Raw genomic sequence first — 27,068 nt, 5'->3', positions numbered from 1 at the left:
AGACAGGCATCAGGTACTACTGACAGTATTTAGTAATATAATCAGACCTTCCCTTTACTTTTTTAAATTATACAAGTTCTATTTATTGATTATTTTTCCAAGTTAACATATAATTATCTTTTTTTTTTTAAAAAAAAAGAATCTTAAAACCTGTCTTTTTCTCTATAGCTTGACTCATGGTATGTTATTTTAAATGGCACTGTAGAAATCAGCCATTCAGATGGAAAAGTTGAAAATCTCTTTATGGGAAATAGTTTTGGAATTACTCCCACTCTGGATAAGCAGTGCATGCATGGAGTTGTTAGGACTAAAGTAGATGATTGCCAGGTAAGCTTATGTCTTTGGTCATGCGCTCTCGTTTGTTGACTTAAAATGGCTGAGTCTGTTTTTTCTTCCTTAAAATAAAATAGCTTTATTTGAAAATTATCAGTTTTGAAAGTTCACAGTTAATAAAGGAAATTAGATTTTATATCTCACGTTTGTGAGATTGAACAAATTGTAAAATTTTTAAAGAGGGTATACCAAATATTGGTTTGTTAAATTTCTACTGATATTAACCAGTTCATTCTTTTTTCTTTTCTTGTTTTAAATGAAGGAAAGAAATAGGAACTTCTGAGTTGTTTCTAATTCCCGCTTCATGTTTTCTTTGCATAGTATCAATTTTGAGAGTAGTTCACTTCTCCTTTTAGAGCAGAATTCAAAATCAAAAACTCCTTGGTCTCTGTGCATGAATTCTTTATTTTATCTTGATTTTTGTTAAGAATTAAAGGGATTGAATCAAAAAGAACTGATGCCACTTGATTTCCTACCTTTGTGCTCTGCCTTGGTGCGTAGTGATATATTTATGTACTACAGATTTGTTAATTGTCCCCATGTTATTCTCGGACAGTTTGTCTGCATAGCCCAGCAGGATTACTGGAGAATTTTAAATCATGTGGAAAAAAATACCCACAAAGTTGAAGAAGAGGGAGAAATTGTTATGGTGCATGAGCACCGTGAACTAGATCGGAGTGGAACTAGGAAAGGACACATTGTAATCAAGGTGAGTGTTTTTACTTATTATTTTAGTCACTGATAGAATAAAGCTTTAATCTTGACTAGAAGGCTTTGAACCACTTTTTGAATAGTGCAAGATAATTGATTAACTTTGAAATCTAATTTGAATAACTGTATTGGTTCTTTTTGCTTTTTTTAAAGTTGATTTTTACACATTTTATTGATGAAAGGTGACATTGCTATTTAACATCAGTATGGATAGGATGTTATTTTAGGATATACTGGTCAAAGTTTTTCTCCTTAAATTCATTTTGTGATCCATTGTTAATAGGAGTTAATTTCATCAAAGACAACAATATTTAGAAACAACAGAAAATGAAAGGACCAATCATAAAGCATAAGGAATCTTAGATGAAAATGCAGTGCTTAGTGGATCTCTATGACGTTGAAATAGGCATTAACTTCTCTGAACCTTAGTTGTCTTGTCTGCAAATGCAGATGATAGGAAAGGCTTTATTAGGGCTAAATGAGGTAAAAAAAAAAAAAAAAAAGATTGCACATTGTAGAATCTGAGTATTGATTCCCATGATGTTTTCCCTTCTCTAATTCCCTCTCTTTTCTATTCCATACCCTTTTGTCCTCTGATCACCCCCTCACTCTCCTATCTATATAACGCCCTCTAGATATAAAAATAGAGCAATCCTAGTTGTAAGAGAAGAAATAATCACATGACTGTTTCTCTTTTAAAGTTAATCTTGGTTGAAAAATAAGTAAGTGTTACAAATGTAACCACTTATTTAATAAGAGGGACTGATGTCAAATAGGAGTCAGGCTGTTCCTCAGTCTTTTTTTTTTTTTTTTCTTCCTATGATAAGTGTAAGTTTTGTATGTAGAAAATTGAGCATATGGATCGATTGCCTGTGTGGGGCTTATGGTTTTTAATACTTTATTTTTAAATGACTTTTTCAAATTTACAGAGAGCTCCCTGACTCAGATTCCTCAAGTGTTAACATTTCACTGCATTTCTCCATTATCAGCAGTCTCTTTCTGAACCACTGAGAGCAATCTGCAAATGTGATGCCTTATCACTCCTAAATATTCCGTTATGTATTTCCTTAAAACAAAAACACTCTACTATGTAAATAGCATAGAACCCTTCAAGCTAGGAAATGAACATTGATAAAGTAAAACCATGTAGCCCACAGACCCTATTTAAATTTTTAGCAACTATCCCAGCAATAGATCTTTTTCCTTTCTGGTCCAGGATCTTATCTGGGAACACAGTTGCATTTAGGTCTACTCCAAGAACAATCTTTTCCTATTCATATTTTCAGTAGTTATAAAGAATTACAGACCTTATATTTTGTAGTATGACCCTCAGCCTGCATCTATCTATTCAGTGTTTCCTGATGACTAGACTCAAGTCATGCATTCCTGGCAGGAATTCTACATAAATGGTGTGCTCTTTTCATTGCCTCATATCAAGGAGCACATGTCAACCTGTCCCACCACCTTAATCACCTGGTCAGGTGCATGTCTTTTTGTAACTTTTTTCACTGAAAAGTTACCATTTACCCTTTGTAATTGATAAGTATTTGGAGGAGAGATGTTCTGGGATAATAGCAATATGTTCTACAAGTCTCTATCCACCAGTCCTACTTCTATTGACTATTCCTGCCTAAAATGGTGATTTTTCTATTTCCATTATTTTTTTGACATTTATTGTCATTCTATAAAGATGAGCATTCTCTTATCATCAGTGTTGTTTCAATGGTCAAATTTTCCCAGAGTTGGCCAGTGAGACTCTCTTAAGACTGATTCTTGTATCCTTTTTTTAAAAAATAAAATAAAATACTTTTTATTGATTTTTAGAGAAAGAGAAGGAGGGAGGGAAAGGGATAGAAAGATAGAAACATCGATGAGAGAGAAATTTCGTCAATCAGCTGCCTCCTGCACAGGCCTTACTGACCAGGAATCGAACCGGTGACTTCTTGGTTCATGGGTCAACAATGCTCAACCACTGACCCACGTTGGCTAGGCTCCTGTATCCTTTTGACATGTCGCCATCATTTTTTGAGAGTTTCCTTATTATCTGGCAAAGCAAGGTGTTCCAGGTTCACCTTATATTTACAGCTTTGGAATCATTAATTTCTCTAGAGTTTCCTGGATTATTCTAGTGGAGAATAGCATTTGAAAACCAATATCTGGCATTTACTCATTGCCACTGAAGTATCATTGCTTCGCAAGCTGGTCAAGTGGGCTGCGAGTTTGACGTGCTTGTTCTATCTAGAGCCTCTCGGGCAGAGCTAAGAAATCTATAATAATAAAAGCGTAATATGCTAATTAGATCGGACTACCTTCCAGATGACCTTCCGGACAAAGCCAGGGCTGTGAGGGAAGCCTGGGTCCCGGGTGCCTGTCGGCGGCGGTGGGAGGGAAGCCCAGGTCCCAGGTGCCAGAGGGAAGCCAGTGCTGGCTACCAGGGGAAGGAAGGCCTACTCTTGCACAAATTTCGTGTGGGCCTCTAGTATATGTATGTTTTAACTATAAATACATACACATCTATAACGTTTGTGTATCTATCCATTTATCTGTAACAATCTTGAGTTCATACCAATACTTCCAATAATTACTATACAATAGTTTTTTTGTTTTGTTTTGTTTGTTTATATATTTTTATTGATTTCAGAGAGAGAGGAAGGAAGAGGGAGAGATAAAAACATCAATGATGAGAGAGAATCATCAATTGGTTGCCTCCTGCATGCCCCCTACTGGGGATCAAGTCCGCAACCCAGGCTTGTGCCCTGAGCAGAAATCGAACCCTGACCTCCTGGTTCATAGGTCATCACTCGACCACTGAGCCACACAAGCTGGGCTACAACAGTTTTTTCTAGTTTTTCCTTTCTGTATTTGTAAATAATTTCCCCAGCAGTGGCTCTTTTTACGCTTTGTGTAGTTACTTATTTGCTCATCATAACCAATCTTTACAGCCAGAATCTCCTTCACCAGGCAGTTCTATACTCACTGTCTCCCAGTGTCCAGCTTATTGGATGCTACTGAGCACTTCAATGACATGCTTTTGCATGACTCTATATAAAGTTTTAAATATATGACCTAGTCTCCACAGCTCTCCTGTCTCAATGACTTAGCCTAGTCCCCACAAGTATCATGCCTCAATGATTTAGCCCAACGATTTTCAACCTTTTTCATCTCATGGCACACATAAACTAATTATTAAAATTTCTGTGACACACCAAAAAATGTATTTTTTGCCGACCTGACAACAAAAATAGGTATAGTTTTAATTCATTCACACCGTCCACCTATTGTTGTGTTGATTGTTGTCATATTTTTATTTGACAATGTGAGGGAAAAGAGTTCAGTGCCCCTGACTAGATAGTCAGATATTGCATATTTTAAAAATTATTAGTGCACACAAGTTGAAAATCACTGATTTAGCTAATCAGAATAATGGCCTTTAACATGTTGATCATTTCCACCCATGACTTACATACATGATCTAAGAACCAGATTTAAGTGACTTCAAATCATGATTAGCCTAATAATAAACCCAGTGATGTGCTTGTGGAATGTTTTGGAGGGTGGGAGAAGATTGGGAATGACCTGTGTTGCCTTTTTCCTTAATTAGGTTAAATGAAGAGCCTTATTTCAGACTTCCTATTAGAAAAATTATTTACATAATTGGTAGTAATGGGTACTTAAAAATAAAATCTTAGATATGAACATTGTTGGGATTAGTGTATGTTTTCTATGTAGTTATTTTGACCCATGAATTGTTTGGATGAATCAAACAAATTCAAATTTGAGGTTATGGACAGCAGTCATGTTTTTATATTTGGCTTAGCATCTGGTTTATTTCTGTATTTGTTCTGTGTACCTACTTTTGAAAAGGCTGCAAAAGTAATTTTAACATTGACTTAGAAGCTCAAAGATGAGCAGTAGATAAATGTTATTTATATTCCTTTTTATAAATTTGGAGACAGGCAAGTAGTTAATACTCTGAGTTATGTAAAAATTCTAGAACTTCTGGTTCCTCTCAAGATGGTGAACTAGCATGGAGAAACTAAAGAAGAGGAAACTTCTATTCTGGGAAGTAGCAACAATAAAACAAGCTATCCTGAACTGGTGTGTTGTTCCTGTAGCCTGAGGCAGAAGATAATTTGCAATATGATTAATTAATTTGGAGGAAAGTTGTTAGTGTTTTTTTGTTGTTTGGTTTCAATGGGATTTTTAAATATATATACATATATAGATATATTTTATTTTATCTTTTATTTATTTATTTATTTTTGGTTAATCCTCATCCGAGGATAGGTTTCCTTTTTTTTTTTTTTTCTTTTAGGGAGAATAGAAGAGAGAGGGAAAGACAGAGAAATATCTATATGAGAGAAACACATGAATGGTTGCCTCCTGCACGGGCCAGGCAGGGAAGAAGCCTACAACCAAGGTGTGCCATTGACCTAAATCGAACCCGGGACCCTGTGGTCCGCAGGCTGACGCTCTATCCACTGAGCCAAACCGGCTAGGGCTAAAAACATATTTTTATTGACTTAAGAGAGGAAGGGACAGGGGAAGTGAGATAGAAACATCAATGATGAGAGAGAATTATTGATCAGCTGCCTCCTGCATGCCGCCTACTGGGGATTGAGCCTGAAACCAGGCATGTACCCAGAATCAGACTCGAGACCATTCAGTCCACAGGCCAATGCTCTAGCCACTGAGCCAAACCGGCTAGGGTAGGATTTTTTTTGTTTAAAGTTTTAACTCTCAACTCTTCCTTCTGTTGCCTTGGGAGAATCATCATTACATCCCTCCTTTGCAATATAATTGGCAGTAACAGTCCACACCAGGGGTAAATCAGTGAAATTTAAATGCCCTGCTAACAATGAAATGCCAATAAAAAACAGCTACAGCTGAGTAAATTTTTAATCTTCTTCCTTTTTTCTCTCTAAACCCGGGGTGGGGGGGCCTTTTTTCTGCCAAGGACCATTTGGATATTTATAACATCATTCATTTACTGTAATTCACTTACTATAAATTTATGTTGCTATGGAAAAAAACTCCTAGATTTACTGAATTTCAAGTGCCGCCTGCGGTTGCCTTAGCAGGGCCAGACCAAATGATTTCACAGGCCTTACACAGCCCTCAGACTGGATGTTCCCTGCCCCTGCTCTAAATCTGGGTGCTGATGGATTACAGCCTATAGAGACTACCTAATCCCTGTGCTAAGTGTTTTAAGGGAGAAACTCTTCTTTGAGGACTTGTCTAATGGAGTGGCTACAAGGGGAAGTGATTAATAGCAGTTCTTTGGTATTTGAGCTATTTGTTTATTTTCTAATCTTTTCTATCTTTGGATTTTTAGGCAACACCTGAGCGTCTCATCATGCATTTAATAGAAGAGCATTCCATTGTGGACCCAACTTATATAGAAGATTTTCTATTAACTTATAGGACGTTTCTTGAAAGTCCTTTGGATGTTGGGATCAAACTATTGGAATGGTTTAGAATTGACAGCTTAAGAGATAAGGTTTGTATTATAAATGTAAAGGACGTGGAAGTGATTTTAACCTTTAAATTTTATTCATAAAACCTTTTGCAGTTGATAAATTAAATGTTTATTTTATTTTTATAAAATTCAATTCACCTAAAAAAAATAGTGAGCTAGTATTGATGTATCTCTGTATAGTTACTTTTATGACAAAACTAGAGACCTGGTGCGTGAAATATGTGCATGGGCAGGGGTGCCCCTCAGCCCAACTTGCACCTTCTCCAATCTGGGACTGCTGGCTCCTAACCACTCGCCTGCCTGCCTGCCTGATTGCCCCTAACCACTCTGCCTGCCAGCCTGATAGCCCCCTAACCACTTCCCTGCCAGTCTGATTGATGCCTAACTGCTCCCCTGCTGGCATGATCGCCCCCAACTGCCTTCCCCTGCAGGGCTGAGGGGTCTGGGGGACTGAGGCTGGATGAAGCTGGATGCTGCAGGGACTGGGTGAGGAGGGGCTGAGGAGACTGGGGGACTCCAGCTGGATGAGGTGAACCTGAGGGGACTGAGGTTGGATGAGGTGGGGCTGAGGGGACTGGGGGACTCTGGCTGGATGAGGCGGGCCTGAGGGGACTGGGTGCTGCCATCTTGTGGCTGTGGGCGCCACCATTTTTAAGGGCATGATGGTCAATTAGCATATTCCCTCTTTATTAGATAGGATAGTGTGTTAAAAGTGGATATGAGCCTTATAAGACAAAAACGAAAATAAGGCTGTGGTGTAGCTGCAAATTCAGAAAACACAATAACCACATGAGAGTATTGCTGAACTTTCTCAAAATATTTCATTGTTTCTGAAGGATATTTAAAAGTTGATTAATAGTTTAGAAAGAATATTTACCAAGTAAATTTTTTTTTCAAGAGGGCTTAGATTATTTGTAAGCTGCAAAATGGAATATGTTGATTTTTCTTATAGAATCATTTGAAAACAGTTGGTCTTCTTTACCTTAGTTTATATCTGCTGTGCCTTATTTAAATCTACCTTTGAATATTTTTTGCATTAAATAGTTTTCTATTTTAAATAGATTATCTTAACCTCATTTCATGGGGTGTTCATATATATAATGGAAAGACTGGTAATGCCTTGCAAATTGGTGGAATTCTGTTATTTTAAAAAACATTAAAGTAGGGCCATAATTGCTTAGTATGTCTGAGTTATATTTTAAAGGAAATAAGTTAGAATTAGCTGGACTGTATTATTCTATTGTTTAAAAAACTAAAATGTCCAAAACTACAGGCTTACCCCTCCCTTTCCCCCCAGGATTATAAAGAGTTACTTTGATTGGTGGGGAAATAAAGGGTGCTAAGAGTGAACAAAAATTATGTAGAGACAACTAGATATCCACGTGCAAAAGAATTAACTCAAAGTGGATCAGAGACCTAAAATAAGAGCTAAAACTATAAAACTCTTAGAAGAAAAAAAGGGGTACAAAAATCATAAACCTTGGATTTGGCAATGTTTTCTTAGATATGATACCCAAAGCACAAGCAACAAAGGAAAAAATAGATAAATTGAGTTGTATCAAAATTTAAAATGTGGTATAGCCATATAAGAAATTATTATTTAACCATAAAAAGGAATGAAACACAGGTATGGTCCTTGAAAACAATATGCTAAGTGGAAAACCAGACACAAAAGTTCACATATTGTATGAAATATCCAAAATAAGCAAATACAGATAGAAAAGCAAATTAGTGGCTGCAGAGAAGCCAGAATGGGAGATAACTGCTTAATTGGAATGGGGCAGTGAAAGTGTTGTGGAACTAGGTAGTGGTGATCGTTGCACACCACTGTGAATGAGCTAAATGCCAACATTTAAAGTGGTCAAATAGTGGTTTTATGTGTATTCTATCACAATTTTTTAAATATATGACATAGCTAGGCACATTATTCAACTCAACTTCCATTTGCTAGCTTTTAATTTTTCTGTTAATTTGTGACACAAAGTAAAAGCAATGCATAACTTTGAAAACTCGCAGTATTTATAAATGAAGTAAGTTTCAGATTTGTTTTTGTTATAATTTTGGTTAAATGGTCTTGGCTATGGCAACACTTTTTATATGTTTGTCCTCAGAAGCTTGCATTTTAGGATACTGTCTGAAATAATATATCTCATGTTCTTACATGTTAACATCCAGGTTTGTGTATTCACACTGAGGACAGTCTTGGCTCTATATTACTTGTATTCCCAAGCTCAACTAAACCATGTCTCTCTGTTAGAATGAACCTTTTGAGTACAGGAAAGGGAAGAGGGTGTTAGCTGTGTGTAGGAAAGGGAGTGGGGGAGGGTTAGCTGTAAAACTTAGTTTTGGACATGTTTTTGGAATCTTTTGCAAAAGAATCTCACAACATCACACTGCCTTCTTCATGTTTCCACAGGTAACACGGATTGTTTTATTATGGGTGAATAATCATTTTAATGATTTTGAAGGTGATCCTGCTATGACTCGATTTCTGGAGGAATTTGAAAAAAATCTGGAAGATACAGTAAGGCTCAAAAGAATTTATCTTGTTTTTTTGTTTTTTTTTTTAGAGTTTAGGGCTTCCTCCCCCATTCTCCCCAGGAACAGCAATTCAGAACAGCTTTCAACTTGTGTGTCTTGAATGTCTGTTCTGAGAACTTCCATATTCATATTCTGTTCTTCTATTCATCTTCTGCCACTCCAACCCAGAAAAACATCATGCTTCCTCCTGACTCTTCTGTTTCTGCTATGAGACTAATGATAATATTTTCTCCTAGTCATCCAGGCTTATAAACTCTTGTGCATATGTGGTCTCCCTCTCTGTCTTGATTTCTCTGGTCAAGATGTACAGAGTTGCTCACGTGACCTGGGTCACTATACACATATTTCCCATGGTCTGTCTCAGCCACTTCTTCTTCTTTCTTCTTTCTTCTTTCCTTTTTCTTCTTTCTTCTTCTTCTTCCATTGATTTTTAGAGAGAGGGGAAGGAAGGGGGCAGGGGAGAGAGAGGAGAGAGGAGAGAAAAAGAAACATGGATGTGAGAGAGACACACCGATCAGTTGCCTCCTGCATGCACCCTGATCAGGGGCAGAGATCAAATCTGCAACTGACCCTTGACCGGGAATTGAACCTACAACCCTTCAGTGTGCAGACCCACGCTCTACCCACTGAGCACACTGGCCAGGGCTCAGCCACTTCCTCTTCTCCCCCAGTTTAGGCCCTCATTTTCTTATGTCTGATCTGTTATAAAAGCCTAATTGTAGTTGTAGTCTCTCTTCCTTCTAATCCATTTTTTTGTGGTCAAAAGATTGTTTTTAAACCACAAGTGAGGTGACTATTACTCTGTCAATAAACCAAAGTGTTTCCTACCAAAATAATTCCTCACCTGTATATTCAGGTCCCTCATCTACATTTCTAGCCTTTTTCCTATGAACCCTTGATTATAGCCAACCAGGTTACTTTATATTCTTTTCTGAAGTTCTCTCAAGCCGTAATTCTCTTCTTCAAGTCTTCCAGATGTGCTTCAAGGCCTGTCTTAGATATATCATTTCTACATTTGATTTTCTAAGTCATCCTTCTGCATGTGATTTCACGTGTTCTAAATATTTATCACCTAAGATAATCATCTCAAGGTGCTCACAGTAGCTATTTATAAATCCATTTTATTCTCCCAGCTAGATATAAAATTTTGAACTGCAACTGGGTTGTCTTTGCTTCAAGCAACTGAAATTTCAGGAAGTAAATAATAATATAGCTGAGGAGTCATTGACTAAATTAACACCCAAAACCCATCACTTGCTATATGTGAACTTGGAATGTTGCCTAAACTTTTGTGCCTCAGTTTTCTTATTTTATAGATAGTCGTCCCTAGTTTGGAATGTTATGAGGATTATAATGAGCTAATGAGTGTAACAATCTAAGAACAAAATGGGCACATAGCAAATGCTCAAGAATTATTGTTATTAGTCATAGAGTATAAGTAGATTGAGTTGCATAAAGAGGGGGAAATTGGCAGACTTTTGTCCTTTTTTCTACTCCTTGGTTCCTCTAGCCTTTTGGGCATCAGGTCTGCTGTATGCAAAATGGGAGATTGAATGGAACTTGGGAACTTAACTAAGAGGTCTTAGAGGCCTCCATCATTTGGGTCTTCCAGTGCTGGCTTGAATAGATATTCAAGGGGCTAATGAAAGATAGAAGGGACCTTACAATCATGGGATTTTTTCCCCCCCAGTAATCAGCTAGTCATCAATTATTTATGGAATTCTACTTTATACTTTAAGGTGTTATATAGAATCAGAACAGGTGTAAGACTTGGTCCTTACCCTGAAAAAACTTTAGCTTCTTGTTATGGACATGAGATTTATACATATTACACTATTTGAGAGTAGTTGGATATTAAACTGGTATTAGAACATAGAAGTTAGAATATTACTAAGTTTAAAGAATATCTAAAATAATATGGGAATAACATTCTTGGGAGAGGTGGAGACATGACTGTGTCTTTGAATATTAGTATTTTGAAAGGTGGTCCTATAAGGTTTTAAATAAATGTTTTAAAATAATTTGGGTTGTATATAACAGCCAGGAGATAAGCAAGATAGTACAGTAAGTATTAGGCGAGGTTTAGCAAATGAGGAGTAATTTTCTTGTCATCCCCCTCTAAATGAGACATCACTTTGAAATCTTTTGGGCATCAGGTCAATTACAAATTCTAATTTGTAATTATCTAGAAGTTTTCATATTAAGAGATTCTTAAGAGTGCTCTGGGGTGGAAGTTCTCTCTCCTTCACTTTTATTTATCCCAACTTAAATGTTCTTTACTCTGCTTTAATTCTAATAATTTTAGGTGATTTTTTTAAAGCCTATCGGAGTAGATACATACATTTGTATACATTTTTCCTTTTTCTACTTTCTAGAAAATGAATGGTCATCTGCGGTTATTGAATATTGCATGTGCTGCAAAGGCTAAGTGGAGACAAGTTGTGCTGCAAAAGGCCTCCCGGGAGTCCCCTCTGCATTTCAGCCTTAATGGAGGAAGTGAGAAGGGATTTGGTATTTTTGTCGAAGGAGTAGAACCAAGTAGCAAAGCTGCTGATGCAGGACTGAAACGTGGTGATCAGGTAAGTCAGCAATTTTCAACCTTTTTCATCTTGTGGCACACAAACTAATTACTAGAATTCTGTGGCACATCAGAAAATATTTTTTTTTTTTTTGCCGATCTGACAGAAAAATAGGTATACTTTTATTCATTCACACTGGCCAGTTGTTGTTGTGTTGGCTCTTGTCATTTTTTTATTTGCTGATCTAAGGGAAAAGAGGTAATGCCCCTGACTAAATAGTGAGGTGTTTGTGTTTTAAAAATTGCTGAGGTAAGTGATAACCAACCACTTAAAGCCTGTTTGCCCTGGATGTTGTAACTCAGTTGGTTGGGCGTCTTCCTGTGCACCAAAAGGTTGCTGGTTTGATTCTCCGGCAGGAGGCAGCTGATTGATGATTTGTTCTCACATTGATGTTTCTTTTTCTACCTCTCTCTCTAAAAATTAAAAAAAAAAAAAAATTAAACTTAAAACCTTTTTTTTAATCCTTACCCCAGGATATGACTGCCATATGCACCCTGCAAACCCGCAACCTAAGTATGTGCCCTGACTGAGAATTAAGTTGCCACCTTTTGGTGTACGGGACAATGGTCCAAGCAACTGAGTCACCCAGCCAGGGCTAAATTAAAGCCTAGTTATAAGTGGTATGTCTGCTACTTCTTTTGTCACCTGTTATTTCTTCAAATAAACGTGATCAATTTAAGGAAGTATTGTTTGTGTTTTTTGAGATGTAGTATTTTAAAATGGCTTATGTTAAAATGTATTTGTCATATATGTATAACTTTTAATGGGAAATTTGATATAGTATTGCCAGAAACAGCATGGTTGTCTGGGCACTATCAGCATGACCTTTTTGAATGGTCCTGCCCATCCTCTAAGGATTAGGAAGCTGTATATCTGGCAACTTCAAAGTATTTCAAAAAGCTCAATATGTGAGTTAGCACCCTTGGAAGGTTGGAAGGAGCAAGCACTTCCATTCATAACACTCTAAAATGTAAGTGGCTTGAGATGACCATAAATGATGGTTTCAGATTAAATAATGTTCATATGATAATAGACTACAATTCAAAGCAGTGAGCCGGGTAAAAGACTAGGGGAAAGGAGATACTGGAAGAAAGTTAGTAGGGATTTATTCTCTCCTTATAGTCATTAAGTAACTATAGAGCAGCATATTTCAAAATCTGATTACTGACAACCTTATTACTAAAATATTCTATTCCTAGACTCACATCAGTCCATTAATCACATTCTCCAGATATGAAGTCTGTGAATCTGTATTTTTAACAAAGCTCTCTAGATGATTCTCATGTACAGCAAAGAGTGGTTTCCCAAATCTAGCTGAATCACTTGGGAAGCTTACTTTTTCCCATTTTAAAATTTTGGTTAGTTCATCCATTAATTGAGAATGTAGCTTTTTTACTTTTAACTGAACCATACTATTTTTTTATTTTTTATAATTTTTAGGCATTCACATTAGAAAAGTTGTTCTGTATTTCAGAACAGGAATTCTCAACCAGGGGTGACTTTGCCCGCGAGGACAAATTTGGCAAAGTCTGGAGATATTTTTGTCATGACTTGGGAATACTACTGGCATCTGGTGGATAGAGGCCAGGATGCTGCTATACCGACTATAACACCTCACAATAGAACAGCCCCTACAACAAAGAGTTATCCTACCCAGATGTCAATAATGCAAACGGTTAAGAAACTCTGATATAAAGTTGTAATGATCCCCTTCTTTCCTTAAGAGGGCTTTTAAAAAAATAGAGATTTCTCAGCCTTACCTGGGATTGCTTATTAAGAATATCTAGTAGTTAGGATACTGGAGTCAGTATATTTATTATTCCAGTAATTTATTGTGAACACATTTAAGAACCTTATTCTTCACAGAAAAAAATACTGAAATCCAATTATTTCATTTCTGAGAGAAGAAAAAAATAATCATGCTTTTACTTCTTCCTTCAATCCTCCCAAGTACATTGAAATTATCTAAGATTTTATATCTAGACTAGAGGCCCGGTGCACGAAAAGTCATGCACTCGGGGGGTCCCTCAGCCTGGCCTGTGCCCTCTCGCAGCCTGGGAGCCCTTGGGAGATGTCCCACTGCAGCTTGGGCCCGCTCCCCTGTGACCGCCTCTGCGGAAGGCATGGCACCGGGACGGGGACTGGGACCTGCGCTGTCGCCTCTCCCACCACCTCTGCAGAAGGGGGGGCGCCAGGTTCGCCATGGCTGGCGTGGTGGCGCAGGCTCACTGGCCGCGCCCCCCACCCACTGGTCATTCCAGCAGGTTGTTCCGGAAGGTTGTTCCACCGTCTGGTCTAATTAGCATTTTAACTCTTTATTATATAGGATTATTAAGTCTTTTTTTTTTATTATTCTTTTTTAAGCCCTAGCCGGTTTGGCTCAGTGGATAGAGTGTCGGCCTGTGGACTGAAGGGTCTCTGGTTCGATTCTGGTCAAGGGCATGTACCTTGGTTGCAAGCACATCCCTGGTAGGAGGTGTGCAGGAGGCAGCTGATTGTGTTCCTCTCTCATCGATATTTCTAACTCTCTATTCCTCTCCCTTCCTCTCTGTAAAAAATCAACAAAATATACTTTTTAAAAAAATTCTTTCTTAAGAATGCTTTTGACATATGCATTAAGTTTTATAATTTTATTACTTAAAATTATTTAGACATTTACACCTACATTACTAATTTCATTGATCACCTTCATTTCATCTGTGCCATATGTCCCCATTCATTGGATTCATCTCATTGTCTTCTAGTACTTTTTTGAAAAAGGGCAAATAGATACTATAGTTTTATGTGTCATTGCATGTCTGATAATGCTTTAATTCAGTGGAGTATAAAGTTCTTTGGTCACGGTGATTTTTCCCTCACAATTTTTTAGTCACGGATAAGTATCATATCATTTTAGTGCTTGTTGCTCGAGAGAAGTCCAAACCAACTTTTATATTTATTTTTTAGGTAGCTTTGGTCCCTACTTCCACCCCTATAGTAATGCTTATAGCTTCTTGTTTTCTGTCCTTGGAATTCAAAATTTTCATGAGATATGTTTTAAAATCTTTTTTTATTTTTTTATTTTTATTTTTATAATACTAGAAGATCCAATTCAGTATATAGAGTAGATATTTTCAACTCTGGGAATTTTACCTCTGTGATTTTTTAATTTCTTTTCCTACTACTTGGTTTCTCACTCTTTTTGTATCCTTTGGGAATCTTTGTGTCAGTTCCTGAGATCTCTCCTCTGTGCTTTCTTTTTTGTTCAATATGTTTATTTCTTTATTCTTTTCCCTTGGAATTAGTGTTCTTTAAATACACTTCCTGTGTGATTCTGAGGCACAGCAAGTTTGAGAAGCCCTTCTGTTTGAAGTACCAGCAGTGTCACATGGAAGAACCAAATTACAGTTTGTGCTGCTTGCTTTTGGACTGCCTGGTTCAACAGTGGCAGGAAATGTTACTAGATGTATTCAGAGTACCACTTTTATCTCTTTTAAATGCAATAAATTTTCATTTAGAATGTTTCATAAAATTTGTATGTACACACAGGCAGTACTTTTTATGGACTGATGGCATGATTAAAAATTTTTCCTTCATAAAAACCAACCTATATTATTTTTTAAATTTCTCTAATATGATTCCAGAGAAAATGAACTTTTAAAAAATGTTTATAGCAGAGATTTGGGGAAATATAACAATATTGAGAAAAACATTAGTAATCCCACTTCTCAGAGATAACCATTGTTCACTTACAGGCATATTTTGTTTCATTTCATTTATTTTTTTACCATTAAACTTAAGGTTTCAGATGTAACTGATACTGTTTCTGTCTTAATTTATATTTTTCAAATACTTTTCTGAAGATAATGGAAGTAAATGGACAAAACTTTGAGAATATTACATTTGTGAAGGCCCTTGAAATTTTGAGGAATAATACTCATCTTGCACTTACTGTAAAGACCAACATTTTTGGTGAGTTTTGTTTTAAAAACTGTCTGAGCTTTTTTTGTAATAGAAAAAGAATCATTATAATGTAAAGGAGAATAGTAAAATATAAACATGTTTCTAGCTATTTGAACATTTTTAGGATCTTTGGTGTTGGGATATGTAGTATTTTATTTATATTTTTAGAGAGACTGAAAGGGAGGGAGGGGGGAGAGAGTCAGAGAGAGAGACATCTATTGGTTGCCTCCCACACATGCCCCAACTGGGACAGGGAGCAAACCGCAACTCAAGTATATGCCCTTGACTGGACTCGAACCCACAACCTTTCCATGCAAGGGTGGAAGCTGTAACCACTGAGCGCACCAGCCAGGGCTAGAAAGTACATTTTAAAATGTGTACAGCCCTGACTGGTTTGGCTCAGTGGATAGAGCATTGGCCTGCGGACTGAAGGGTTCCAGGTTCGATTCCGGTCAAGAGCATGTACCTTGGTTGCGGACACATCCCCAGTGGGGAGTGTGCAAGAGGCAGCTGATTGATGTTTCTCTCTCATCGATGTTTCTAACTCTCTATCCCTCTCCCTTCCTTTCTGTAAAAAATCAATAAAATATATTTTAAAATTAAAAATGAAATAAAATAAAACGTGTACAACTATATTCAGTCAGTCATTTATAAAATGTCTACTGAGAATCTTTACTTTGTAGGACTTAGAATGACCCAATGAAATTTAGAAATCAGAATTAGGTTTCCCCACCCTCCACCCCCTGCTAATGTGCAAATCATTCTACTTCTAATGTTTTAGCTAGGTTTTTGAAATAATAATACGAATGCCAGATTAGATGTTTCATGGAAGTAATTTGAGTAAAACATTGAATTAAGCAGTAAATTATAAATTTATAATAACATCATACTCTACTTTTATGTAAAAACGTTGATTATTGTGCCTGAAGTGTGTTTTGATCCTGTTTATATTTGATTGAACCAAGGACTAAGCCTGTACTTTTAACTTAATCTATTTGTTGTTGTTTTTTTAGACATTTAGGAATGACTTTTTTTAGTTTGGTTTTATTAAATGCCATTGAGTTTTCCCTGAAATTCTGAGAGGGGAAACGGTATAACAATTGGAAACTATCAAAGAAAATTTGAGTCTTTACAAAGTAGGAAAAAGTTTCTCCTAGGTCCTTTAGGTTGCAGTTTGAGAAATAAGAGTTGAATTTAAAAGCTATGCGTATGGAAAAGGAAGTGTGTCTGTTTTTTCCTCTTTGGCTCCTCTTTGTACTGCACTTAGTCATAATGAAAAATGAAACATGTTGTTTTTCCTCATTTCACTTGAGTTCCTTTTACTGAATTACCTCATGTGAAGTCATGGTAAGTAACTATCTATTTGCAATTCCTGATATTGTATTCATTAAGCAACAAATAAGTAAGCCTTGACAGATTTTGGATTTCCTGGAGTTTGGAACTAGTATCTAGAAACATCAACTTTTGGATTAAACCGAAAGGATTCTGATTTTGAAAAATAGGAAAGCAGAGCTTGCTCTATTGCCAAGACCAAATTATTTAGTCTCTTCAAGCTTCAGTTTCTCCAACTCTGTATTTTATAGGGTTCTTATACTTTTAACTTTTTGTACCTGGCACATAATAATTACTAACTGATATCAAATATTATGTATAAAGATACAAAAATAGTATAACATACTGGTTAACAACATGGACCTTGGGAGACAGTAAAATAGATCTAAAGGCTGCAATACTACTAATAGAGATGTCCCGGGGAAAAAAGTGACACTGCTTTTAGACTTCTCTCTATTCCAGTTTTTATGCCAGTACTTACAGCCATCCGAAATCCTCCTTCCTCTAGTAGACTCCCTCTGCCTGATCCACATTTCATGTTTAGACTCAGCAAATGTCCCCAGAGAAGAAAACAGCTGGTATTCTCAGCTGACATTCTTCCTGCTCTGGAATTTTAGTTCATCTGTTCCTTTTGGCTTTCAAAACTTTCTAACATCTTTTAAAATCCCACTACTCAGATAATTTATTAGCATTTAAATTTTTTTTCAATTTATTTTTATTGATTTCAGAGAAGAAGGGAGAGGGAGAAAGAGATAGAAACATCAATGATGAGAGAGAATCATTGATCGGCTACTTCCTACACACCCCACATTGGGGATCGAGCCCGAAACCGGGCATGTGCCCTGACCAGGAGTCGAACCACAGCCTCCTGGTTCATAGGTCTATGTTCAACCACTAAGCCACACCGGCTGGGAAGCATTTAAATTTTTTAATAAAAGTAATACACGGATATGTTTTGAAAATTAAAACACTAAAGAAAGATGCATCATGGAACTATACTGTGAACAGTATTCTTTACCTTTCTACATCAGTTCATACAGATTTACTCTTGTATAATTGTTAATGGCATAGAATTCCACTGCATTATCATTGCAATCTATTGAGTTGATGTCAACTCAAATATATGTTTTAGGTTATTACCAGTTTTTGCTATTTACAATTATGTAATAAAAATTCTTTGTACTTATCTTTTATACTTATATGACACACCTATCAATTTCTCAAAGTGGAATCAGTTTCCAAAAGTTTACCCCAGTCTGCATATTACACTTTATTCATCAGTGTATAAGCATGCCTCGGCAGTGGGCATAATCAACTTTAGTTATTGTTGTATTCTTTAATAATGAGAGTGGTTGAGCACTTTTTCATGTGTGTTATAAAGTCTTTTAAATTTTTATTGATTTTTAGAAAGAGAGAGGAAAGGGGGAGAGAGAGAAACATCAATGTGAAAACAACACATTACCGACTGCCTCATGTTACCTGACCTGTAATTGAACTAGCAAAAAAAACAATATACATATGGGCACGCGCGCGCATGCACACACGATGCCCAACAAACTGAACCACATCGGCCAGAGCTATAAAAAGTATTTTATTTGTCAATTTTTATGCTGAGTTACTCATCTTTTGATATGTTTGAATGTGCTATCATTTTGTCTTAAGGGTTGTAAATATTTTCCCCAATTAGAAATTACTTTGTACACTGTTGAGTCGCCTTACATACACACTACAGCCAGGAATATCCGCTGCCCATTCAGAGATTTACTGTTGCTCTTAACATTTCCTTTACCACAGGGACTTTGAACTAGAGGTTTCCTCTACCTAGAGTTATTCCTCCTTCCTCTCCCGTTGCCTATTTAAAAATCTACTCACTTTATTGACCTCTTCATACACAGTGACTTATTTAAGGAAAATTTTCCCTTTCTTGCTATCCCTATTAGTTCCTCTCGTTATGTTCTCTCTGCCCCTTATGTCCTCTCTGTATTGTAGACTGTATGTTCCCCAATAGGAGGGCTCTGCAGACATCTAGTATAGTGCCTGACATATATTTACAGGTTGGCAAATATTTTTGAATGGATGAATATCTTCATTTTAGCTCAAAAAAAGCATTTTTACCTTTACCACGTGGCTTAAAATAAAGTGAATATAAAAATAGAAACTGAAAGGCAGTTATTGTATCTTAATCAAGCAGAGAGAGTATATTTGAAAGGTGACTCCTAAATATTTCCATTGTTTTGAAGGCAGAAATGTGCTTTTCATAAGTTTACAATATACTTTGGTAATGTGAAATCATTCTGGTTGAAACTTTCAAAATGGTCCAGTGTTACAACTAAAAACCAAATTATTTATGGTGGTAAGGTGTTAGTTCTTAAGGCTTTGTCCATTTGAATCTTACTTATTAGTCCTTGATGTTGTGGAAAACTGATTTATCCCCCAAAATAATTGAAAGTATCACAGTTCTCTGTGGTTGGGGTTTCAGTGGGCACATTTATACAGTTTACAGCTTGTCTTCTATGGAGGTACAGAGTAGTATTGCTTAAAGCTATAACTGTTAACCTTAATTCCACATCTCGTGGGGCTGAAGACCCGAATATTTAAAAATATGCAGCCACCATCTCATTCAGACACCCCCCACCCCCAGGCACCACAAGTTTTTAGGAAAGTTTACTTCTACTTTAGCATTTATCTTTTTAGTGTGTGTTTTTTTCTTCTAGCAGTTGATCTGTCTTATTTAAGAACACACATTTTAAACAACCACCACCACCAAAACTTTTTTCATGATATTACTTAATGAAAAAAAGGTGATAGATTTTTCTAACTGGAAAATGAGTCACTTAATAGCTTCTAGATATATAGCCTCTTACAGATATTTCTTTCTTTTGCCTGATCCCGGGGAGATAAAAGTGAAAAAGTGAATCTTGGCAAAGAGATTGCTAGACAGGCAAGTGCCCCAATGCATTTGTATTCTCCTTAAGGATGAAGTAACACACCAGACTTAGGGTCGATAGAAAGTTATTTAAGGACAATTGATTGTTTTTTCACTTCATACCACTGTAGTGAATGTTTATTAGTTGCTTTATTTTATTGAGTTACATAAGTCTCATGAGTGTAACATTGAGGAAGTTGTCATATGTTACCAAATGTAGTACTATTTATTTCTGGTAAAAACAGGTCAAGCAAAGCTCTTCCCATTTTTTTAATGGCTAACTTTTGCAAAACTGAGCCTAATATAGTACTTATATCTCATCTCATCTTATCATTAGAAGTAACATAAATAATAGAATCTAAATATCTGTTTTAATAAAATCTGAGTTGATGAGCAATTATATAGCTTATTTCCTAAATAGGAACCCCTGAACTTCTCAAACATGCTGGCTGGCTGTCTACCTCCTTTCCATTTTCCTCACTTTTTATTTTTAATCACTCTTAGACAACATTAGCAGTATAGTCAGGTATAAAAACTGCAACGAGAAGTGGATATAACTGATAAGGGAAGGATATAAATTTCATGAATAAATAAGGCTGTTAAAGGTCAAGTGATAAAAAGAAGTGTTTATTCTCAAAATTTGCTATTGATATAAAAGTTTTCTAACATGAAGAAATGACAAGTTTATTTATTTATTCCCACAGTGTTCAAAGAGTTACTTAGTAGGACTGAACAAGAGAAATCTGGTGTTCCTCACATTCCCAAAATTGCTGAAAAAAAAAGTAATCGCCATTCAATCCAGGATGTACCAGGAGATATTGAGCAGGCACCACAGGAGAAAGGAAATAAGAAAGTAAAAGCAAATACTGTTTCAGGTGGAAGAAACAAAATCAGGAAAATTTTGGATAAAACACGATTTAGTATCTTGCCTCCCAAACTATTTAGGTATGTAATGCCATTCTCAGTCATGTGGGCATTTTCTTGTTGACTATAAATTTTTTATTTGGGGGAAGTGAAATTTGGGTCAGTTTTGTTTTTTATACAACTAATGCATCATAAAATCTATAAGCGATCCATAAATAAAAAAGAATAAATTCTGAATGTCTCCCCATCTTTTCATTGAGGTTACCAGTTTTAGATTATATAGTCTTCTATTAGCCTTCTTTTGAATTTTAGAAACAACTGCCATTTTGTAAAATCTTTTGGGGGGGGCGGGGAAGGGAGTATATTTTTGGTATATATTCAGTCCTTTTACCTACAAATTTGGACACCTTAAATCTTGGGACACATTCACTAATTGTAGTTTTTGTTTTTTAAATTAACTTTCTCTTATTGCACTATTTATTCCCTCTTTAATTCTAAAGTTGACCTTATTAATCAAATTTATTTCTATTTCCAAAATGAGATGTCACTAAAACTGAGTAAAAGTTTAAGATTTTCTATGTAAATTAAGGTCTATAAAATACTGATGAAATCAATCCACTGAAGTGTCATGACTGGAAATGAGTCTGGTATATATTATGTCATGTATATTCTACATTATCTATTTCTTTAAGCAATCACAAAAGTTCTAATCAAATACAGTATTTAAGCAGAGTAGGCCGGCACAGTCAGGGAAAAAAAGAAAGAATATTCAAACAAAACATGCTCAAAGAAAATACTTATTTGGCTTCTGGTTCCTGGCAATAAGACAAATGATAATTATCAAGCTGAACATTCTCTAAGGAATTCATATCAGAAACCCTTTCACACATTTATTATACATTAGACACAATGTCCAAAGATAGAAATACGGAATGATAAGTAGAACAAGTTTCTTGTCCTTCAAGAGTTGATTATCTAAAAGAGAAAGCAGGCCAATGGTGCATTAGAGGATGGTAAGTGCTTTGATAATGTACAAAAGCGGGAACAAGCCTGGTAGGTTTGAATAGATTGTGTGTGTGTGTGTGTGTGCGTGCACACACACACACACACACACACACACACACCCCTAAAGGTAAAGCAGAAGAGATCAGTAAGTGCTAGGTTATGAAGGATTTTTAATATTATGCCACAGATAAGGACTTTATTATGTCATACTAGGGAACCAGATAATAGGGAGCCAGAGAAGACATATGATGTTATAAGATTTGTGCTTTTAGGAACTTCTCTGTTAGCGTGTTTGTAGTTTGGGGTTGAAGGTGCAGCAAAATTAGCAGTAATAGCGAGGAGACTAATTAGGAGGCAACTTTGAAATAGGTAAATGTCAACTCTCATCTTTTACGTCAAGATCTCAAAAGATTTCCTGATTGGGAAATGTTCTTGAAATGTTATTTCTAGTCTGGGAAACAAATTTGCTCTTCATTTAATTTGGGGCTCACGGAGGATTGAAACATCCTGAGCTCTGTTCTTGATGTCACTCATGTCTAGAACGTTTATTACTCATTCCTTTCGGAATAACTGCTCTCCTTGAGGCGGGTGGTCTATAAAAGTCATAACTTTAAAATAGCAAAGTTCTTATAATATGAGCATACTGTAGCAGCACAGCAAATACTGTAAGAAAAGTCTTGTTCTAACAAATGAGCATTGAGTAAGGAGAATGTAAGAGGGCCAGCTCACACTGAAGAGATTGGGGACTATTTGGCATGAGCAGAAGTCACTGTATGAAGGCACTGAGGGAAAGGAAAAGGGATGGAGGACTAGAGGCAGAAAAGAGTTTACGAGGGGAGTTCCTCAGGAGGTAATGCCCTGAGTTCCATCTCCAGAAACCCTGGTGGGTTGGGTCTGGAAAACGTATCTTCCTTAAGTGATTCCCATTTTCAACAGTGGCACAGTTGTGATATGTGTCATCAAAAACTAGAGTACACTGATTGTTACTGACTTTAGCTTGTTAACTTCACATTCCAACCAGCTATATTCCGGTTTCAGATAGCTAAATCAACATCTCCACAGTGTCTCCTTCAGGAGGAGGAATTGGTTACTCCACTTGGATTCCTTGTCAGACAGTTGGTCCTGTCCAGAAATGTCCAAGCTTAGAAAAGGTCCCTGAGTTCAAATAACCTACAAGAGTTATTTTTACTTTTGGTTTACAGGACAAGTATATAAGAAATGCTATTGTGTTTTATTGGTCTAATTGTGTTGTGACTGTATTTCCAATAATAACCCTTCCTCCCTCATTAGCCTAGGTGTGTTGGGATTCAGATTAGGATCATTTGGTATGGACCAAATATGCTCAAGGACGTTTTGACAGGACCAGATTTCAAGACCTTTTGGACCTAATGTCTCTATGGATGTTTTGGACAGGACCAAATGTGTGCCAATCTTTGACTTCTATCTTTGGTTACAGCAGAGACATGGAAATGTCCAAGGAGCAATTAATTAAATATTTTCAAGCATTATTTCTTTATATTGGTACAAAAAAAAAGATCTAGTAGAAGTTTTACTTAAACTCAGAAGGGATTTTTTTTTTTTCATTTATTAACAAATATTTATTGAGTCTCTTGCTTTGTGCCAGTAGGAGGCTGCTGGTTATGAATACAAACATGAATAAAGTGCTGCCCTTCAAGAGTTCATTTTAAACTGGCTGTCTCTTCTAAACATGTTTTGGTTAAGTAAAATGCTATTTCAGCCATATAAATACCAAGAAATAGATTATTTTAATAGAAATTATAAATGTTTTCTATTGGAATCCATTTTGCAGAGAGAACTGATTTGTTATTTTACTTTCCAGAGTGGCCATTTTTCATTTTTGAGAATATATGTCATATTTCTTGATACTTGATCATTAAAAATGAATTTAGACAACGCTTTTTGTTATACAAGCAAAAGAATCACTAGATAGAAAACTTCTATAGAAAAGTAGAGTACATGAAACAGATGTTCTGCATCAATAATAATCAAGGACATAAAATTTAAACAGGAAACTGTTTAATTAAAGATTGACAAAAAATAGTTAAGGACAGAATTGGTAACATCCTATATAATAAAGAGGTGATTTGCCAATTGACCCTCACGCCATCACAAGATTGTGGCATGCATAGTGGAGGCTAGATTCCCATAACACAAGATGACTGTGCCCACAGTGGAGGCAGGGTTCCTGTAACGAGCTGTAACAAGCAATCAGCAGGGACCTGAGGCTGCGTGGTGCCGGGCTGGGGCGGGGGACCTGAGGCTGCGCCCACCCACCCACAGGGCTTGATGGATGACCTCAAGGCACCCCCCCACCCAGTGGGGCTTAACAGGGGTGGGGCTGGCCGGGTCTGGATCTTGCCCAGTGGGGGTGCATCCAGCCAGGTCTGGGTCTCGCATGATTTCAAGGCACACGCGGGTGGACGGGAACTTGACTCTATGTCCTGTGGTGCGCCCCAAACTCTGACAGGAGGAAGATTTTCATATATATTTTACTAATTTTCTTTCATCTCTGACACTTTTATTATAGAGAAAGGGCAAATAGCAATAATAAAATATTTCCTCTAATTAATTCCCTTTTAATGTGCACGAATTTCGTGCACCAGGCCACTAGTCCTATATAATAAAAGCCTAATATGCAAATCAACCAAACGGTGAAATGACTGGTTTCTGTGATGCACACTGACCACCAGGGGCAGATGCTTAACGCAGGAGCTGCCTGCAGGCCCCAGGCCAGCCAAGGTGGGTACCAGCGGGGACCCTCCAATCTCTCTGTCGGTTGCCCCACAGAGGGAGGCAACCGGCAGCGGGGGTCAGGGCTGGTGAGCAGGCGGCGCCAGGCTGGCCAAGACAGGTGCCAGTGGGGCCCCCCAATTGCCCCGCCGGTTGCCCCACAGATCGACCCTGATTGCTGGCCAGGCCTAGGGACCCTACCCATTCATTAATTTTGTGCATCAGGCCTCTAGTAAAGTAGATAATAAGCTTAGACTGCTGTGGAAATATAAAATGATGCAACCTTTCTATAAAGCATTTGGGCAGGTATTTTATGAAGAACTTTTAAGAAGGTTCATACCTTTGATTCAATAATTCCATTTCTAGTAATTAGATTCAGGTTAATTTATGGATGTTCTCAGGAATATTATCTACTAGAGTCCTGTTGCACGAAGAGATTTGTGCAATAAGCCTTCCTTCCCCCGGCTGCCAGCACCAGTTTTCCTCTGGCACCTGGGACCCAGACCTTCCCTCTGGCTACTGCCTTCAGTCTTCGCTTCGGGCGGAGCACTGCTCCTGTAGCTCCCTCCGTCCTCTGCCCCTGGCCCTCCCCCTCATAGCAGGCATCCCGCTCCGCCCGGCCACTCCGTGCCTACATGCGTGCTGCACAGAGGCCCGGAGCAGCAGGGGGGGTGGGGCTGCCGCCATCTTTGTTGGGTTAATTTGCATACTCCTGATTGGCTGGTGGGTGTAGCGAAGTGATGGTCAATTTGCATGTTTCTCTTTTATTAGTGTAGATAATAAAGCAATCTACCTAATAAAAGAGTAACATGCTAATTGACTGTACCTTCGTGCCACCCACCCACCAATCAGGAGTGAGTATACAAATTAACACAACAAAGATGGCGGGTTAATTTGCATACACAGGTGCCAAGCGTTCCACACTACCCCAGCTGCTCTCGGCCTCTGGGCAGTGTGGGAAGGCAGAAAGGCGGCTCTGGGCCGGAGCGAAGGCAGTACCGGCAGCCAGGGGAAGGCCCATTCTTGCACGAATCTTCGTGCATCAGGCCTCTAGTTGTTTAAATAATTGTGCTATATACACTGAGCGGCCAGATTATTATGATCTCTGAACGCATAATAATATGGCCACTCAGTGTATATCCTATGTAATAAAATACTAATATGCAAATTGTCCCCTCGACCAGGAGTTAAACCAGCAGGCAGGCTGGCCAACCGCCCATGTCCCCTCCCCCTGGCCAGGCTGGCTGGACCCCACCCATGCACAAATTCATCCACCGGGCCTCTAATATATATACACTGAGTGGCCAGATTATTATGCGTTCAGAGATCATAATAATCTGGCCACTCACTGTATACTGCAAAACTGACTAGAAGACATGTTAATTATGGTTTTTACTAAGGTGCAGTTTTTATTAGTAATTTTTTCTTCCTTGCTTGTTTTCTGTATTTTTTAAGTTTTCTACTTTGAATATTTTTTTTAATGAAAAATAATGAGTTTAACTCCCCAATTTCTGAACATCTATGTTCCAGGACTCTGGAAGGGGCACTTGGTCTCTGCCTTTTGCAGCATACTTCTCTAAGAGTAGAGAATAAGTTGTCATAGAGATACTCTGAGAAAGAATGTCTACATCTGTGAGATGAGCAAAAGAAAGTGAATGCGAGGAAGGAACAAATAAGAACAGATAATTCTCAAAATCCCTAGCCATGACATAATTTTAAAATGCAAGAATGCTCCTGAAAATTAGAAGTTAAAAAAAAGTTACTGATTTTGAATAACATCTGTAAATTAAGACATAGCAATGTGATTTTTATTGACCTGAGATTATTTCACAATTCAGGAACTCTGATCTCCTATGTTTTTAATCACTCAGCTTTTGTTTTCTTTAATCACAGATTGTCTAAGTAACATCTTTATATTATTCATTGTAACAGTCCAAGAAATCGACTGCCTTATTTTCTTATCAGAAATAATTGTTCCTCCTCATTTCTTATCAGCATGTTTTTTTTCTTTTAATATTGGGATTATTTTTTATTTCCATATTGATATTTACACTGCCTTTTTAGTTTCATAATATAAAACTAAAATATACTTTAAATAAATTTAGTGTCAGGGAATTATTAAGGAATTTTTCAAAACTGTCTTGTTTCTGTTACTGCATCACCTCAGGAGACTGTTTTGGTAAGAAATGGCATAATTACTTGCAAATAGGCTTTATTCAGCTTCCAAACAAGCATGGATATTTTGCCAACTAGATACTATTTCATTCATGTCATAGCATGAGTTGTACTTAACATGACTATAGTTTTCATTTATACATGCTCACACCTTAATTAACATGGATTTGTAACCAGCTTTAAATTAATTATAACTACAGTGTTAAATCTATTGCTTAATTAAAAACAGAAGTAATGTTAAATAAGATCAGTAAGAGAGTTAAGAACTTGGAATATTTTGTACATTTATCTTAGTCTCTAAATTTCAACATATTGCAGCTAATACAACCTATTTTAATAGGAAATAGTAACATTTTAACATTGTTAAAGTTGTTTTTAACAACTTTTAAGAGATTAGTAGGACCAGCTAATCTCTTTTAACAGTTTGCTT

The 27,068-nt window shown here is 37.0% G+C and overlaps 1 protein-coding gene across 2 annotated transcripts in view; it reads left to right on the top strand.

The window, feature by feature from the left end:
* The window catches only part of RAPGEF6 (Rap guanine nucleotide exchange factor 6), a 181,626-nt gene that overhangs the window by 98,429 nt on the left and 56,129 nt on the right, over nucleotides 1-27,068 (top strand). For both annotated transcript variants that reach the window (XM_008142669.3, XM_028149018.2), the window contains exons 10-16: nucleotides 169-327; nucleotides 890-1,042; nucleotides 6,380-6,544; nucleotides 8,940-9,047; nucleotides 11,440-11,643; nucleotides 15,486-15,594; nucleotides 20,548-20,788. In XM_008142669.3, coding sequence (XP_008140891.2) covers nucleotides 169-327; nucleotides 890-1,042; nucleotides 6,380-6,544; nucleotides 8,940-9,047; nucleotides 11,440-11,643; nucleotides 15,486-15,594; nucleotides 20,548-20,788 — 1,139 coding nt within the window. The remainder of the gene's footprint in view (nucleotides 1-168; nucleotides 328-889; nucleotides 1,043-6,379; nucleotides 6,545-8,939; nucleotides 9,048-11,439; nucleotides 11,644-15,485; nucleotides 15,595-20,547; nucleotides 20,789-27,068) is intronic.

The sequence above is a fragment of the Eptesicus fuscus genome, chromosome 6 (genome assembly GCF_027574615.1).
Source record: "Eptesicus fuscus isolate TK198812 chromosome 6, DD_ASM_mEF_20220401, whole genome shotgun sequence".
NCBI lineage: Eukaryota > Metazoa > Chordata > Mammalia > Chiroptera > Vespertilionidae > Eptesicus > Eptesicus fuscus.
Note: the sequence above shows the minus strand (reverse complement) of the source record. Positions and strands in the feature narration are given on the sequence as shown.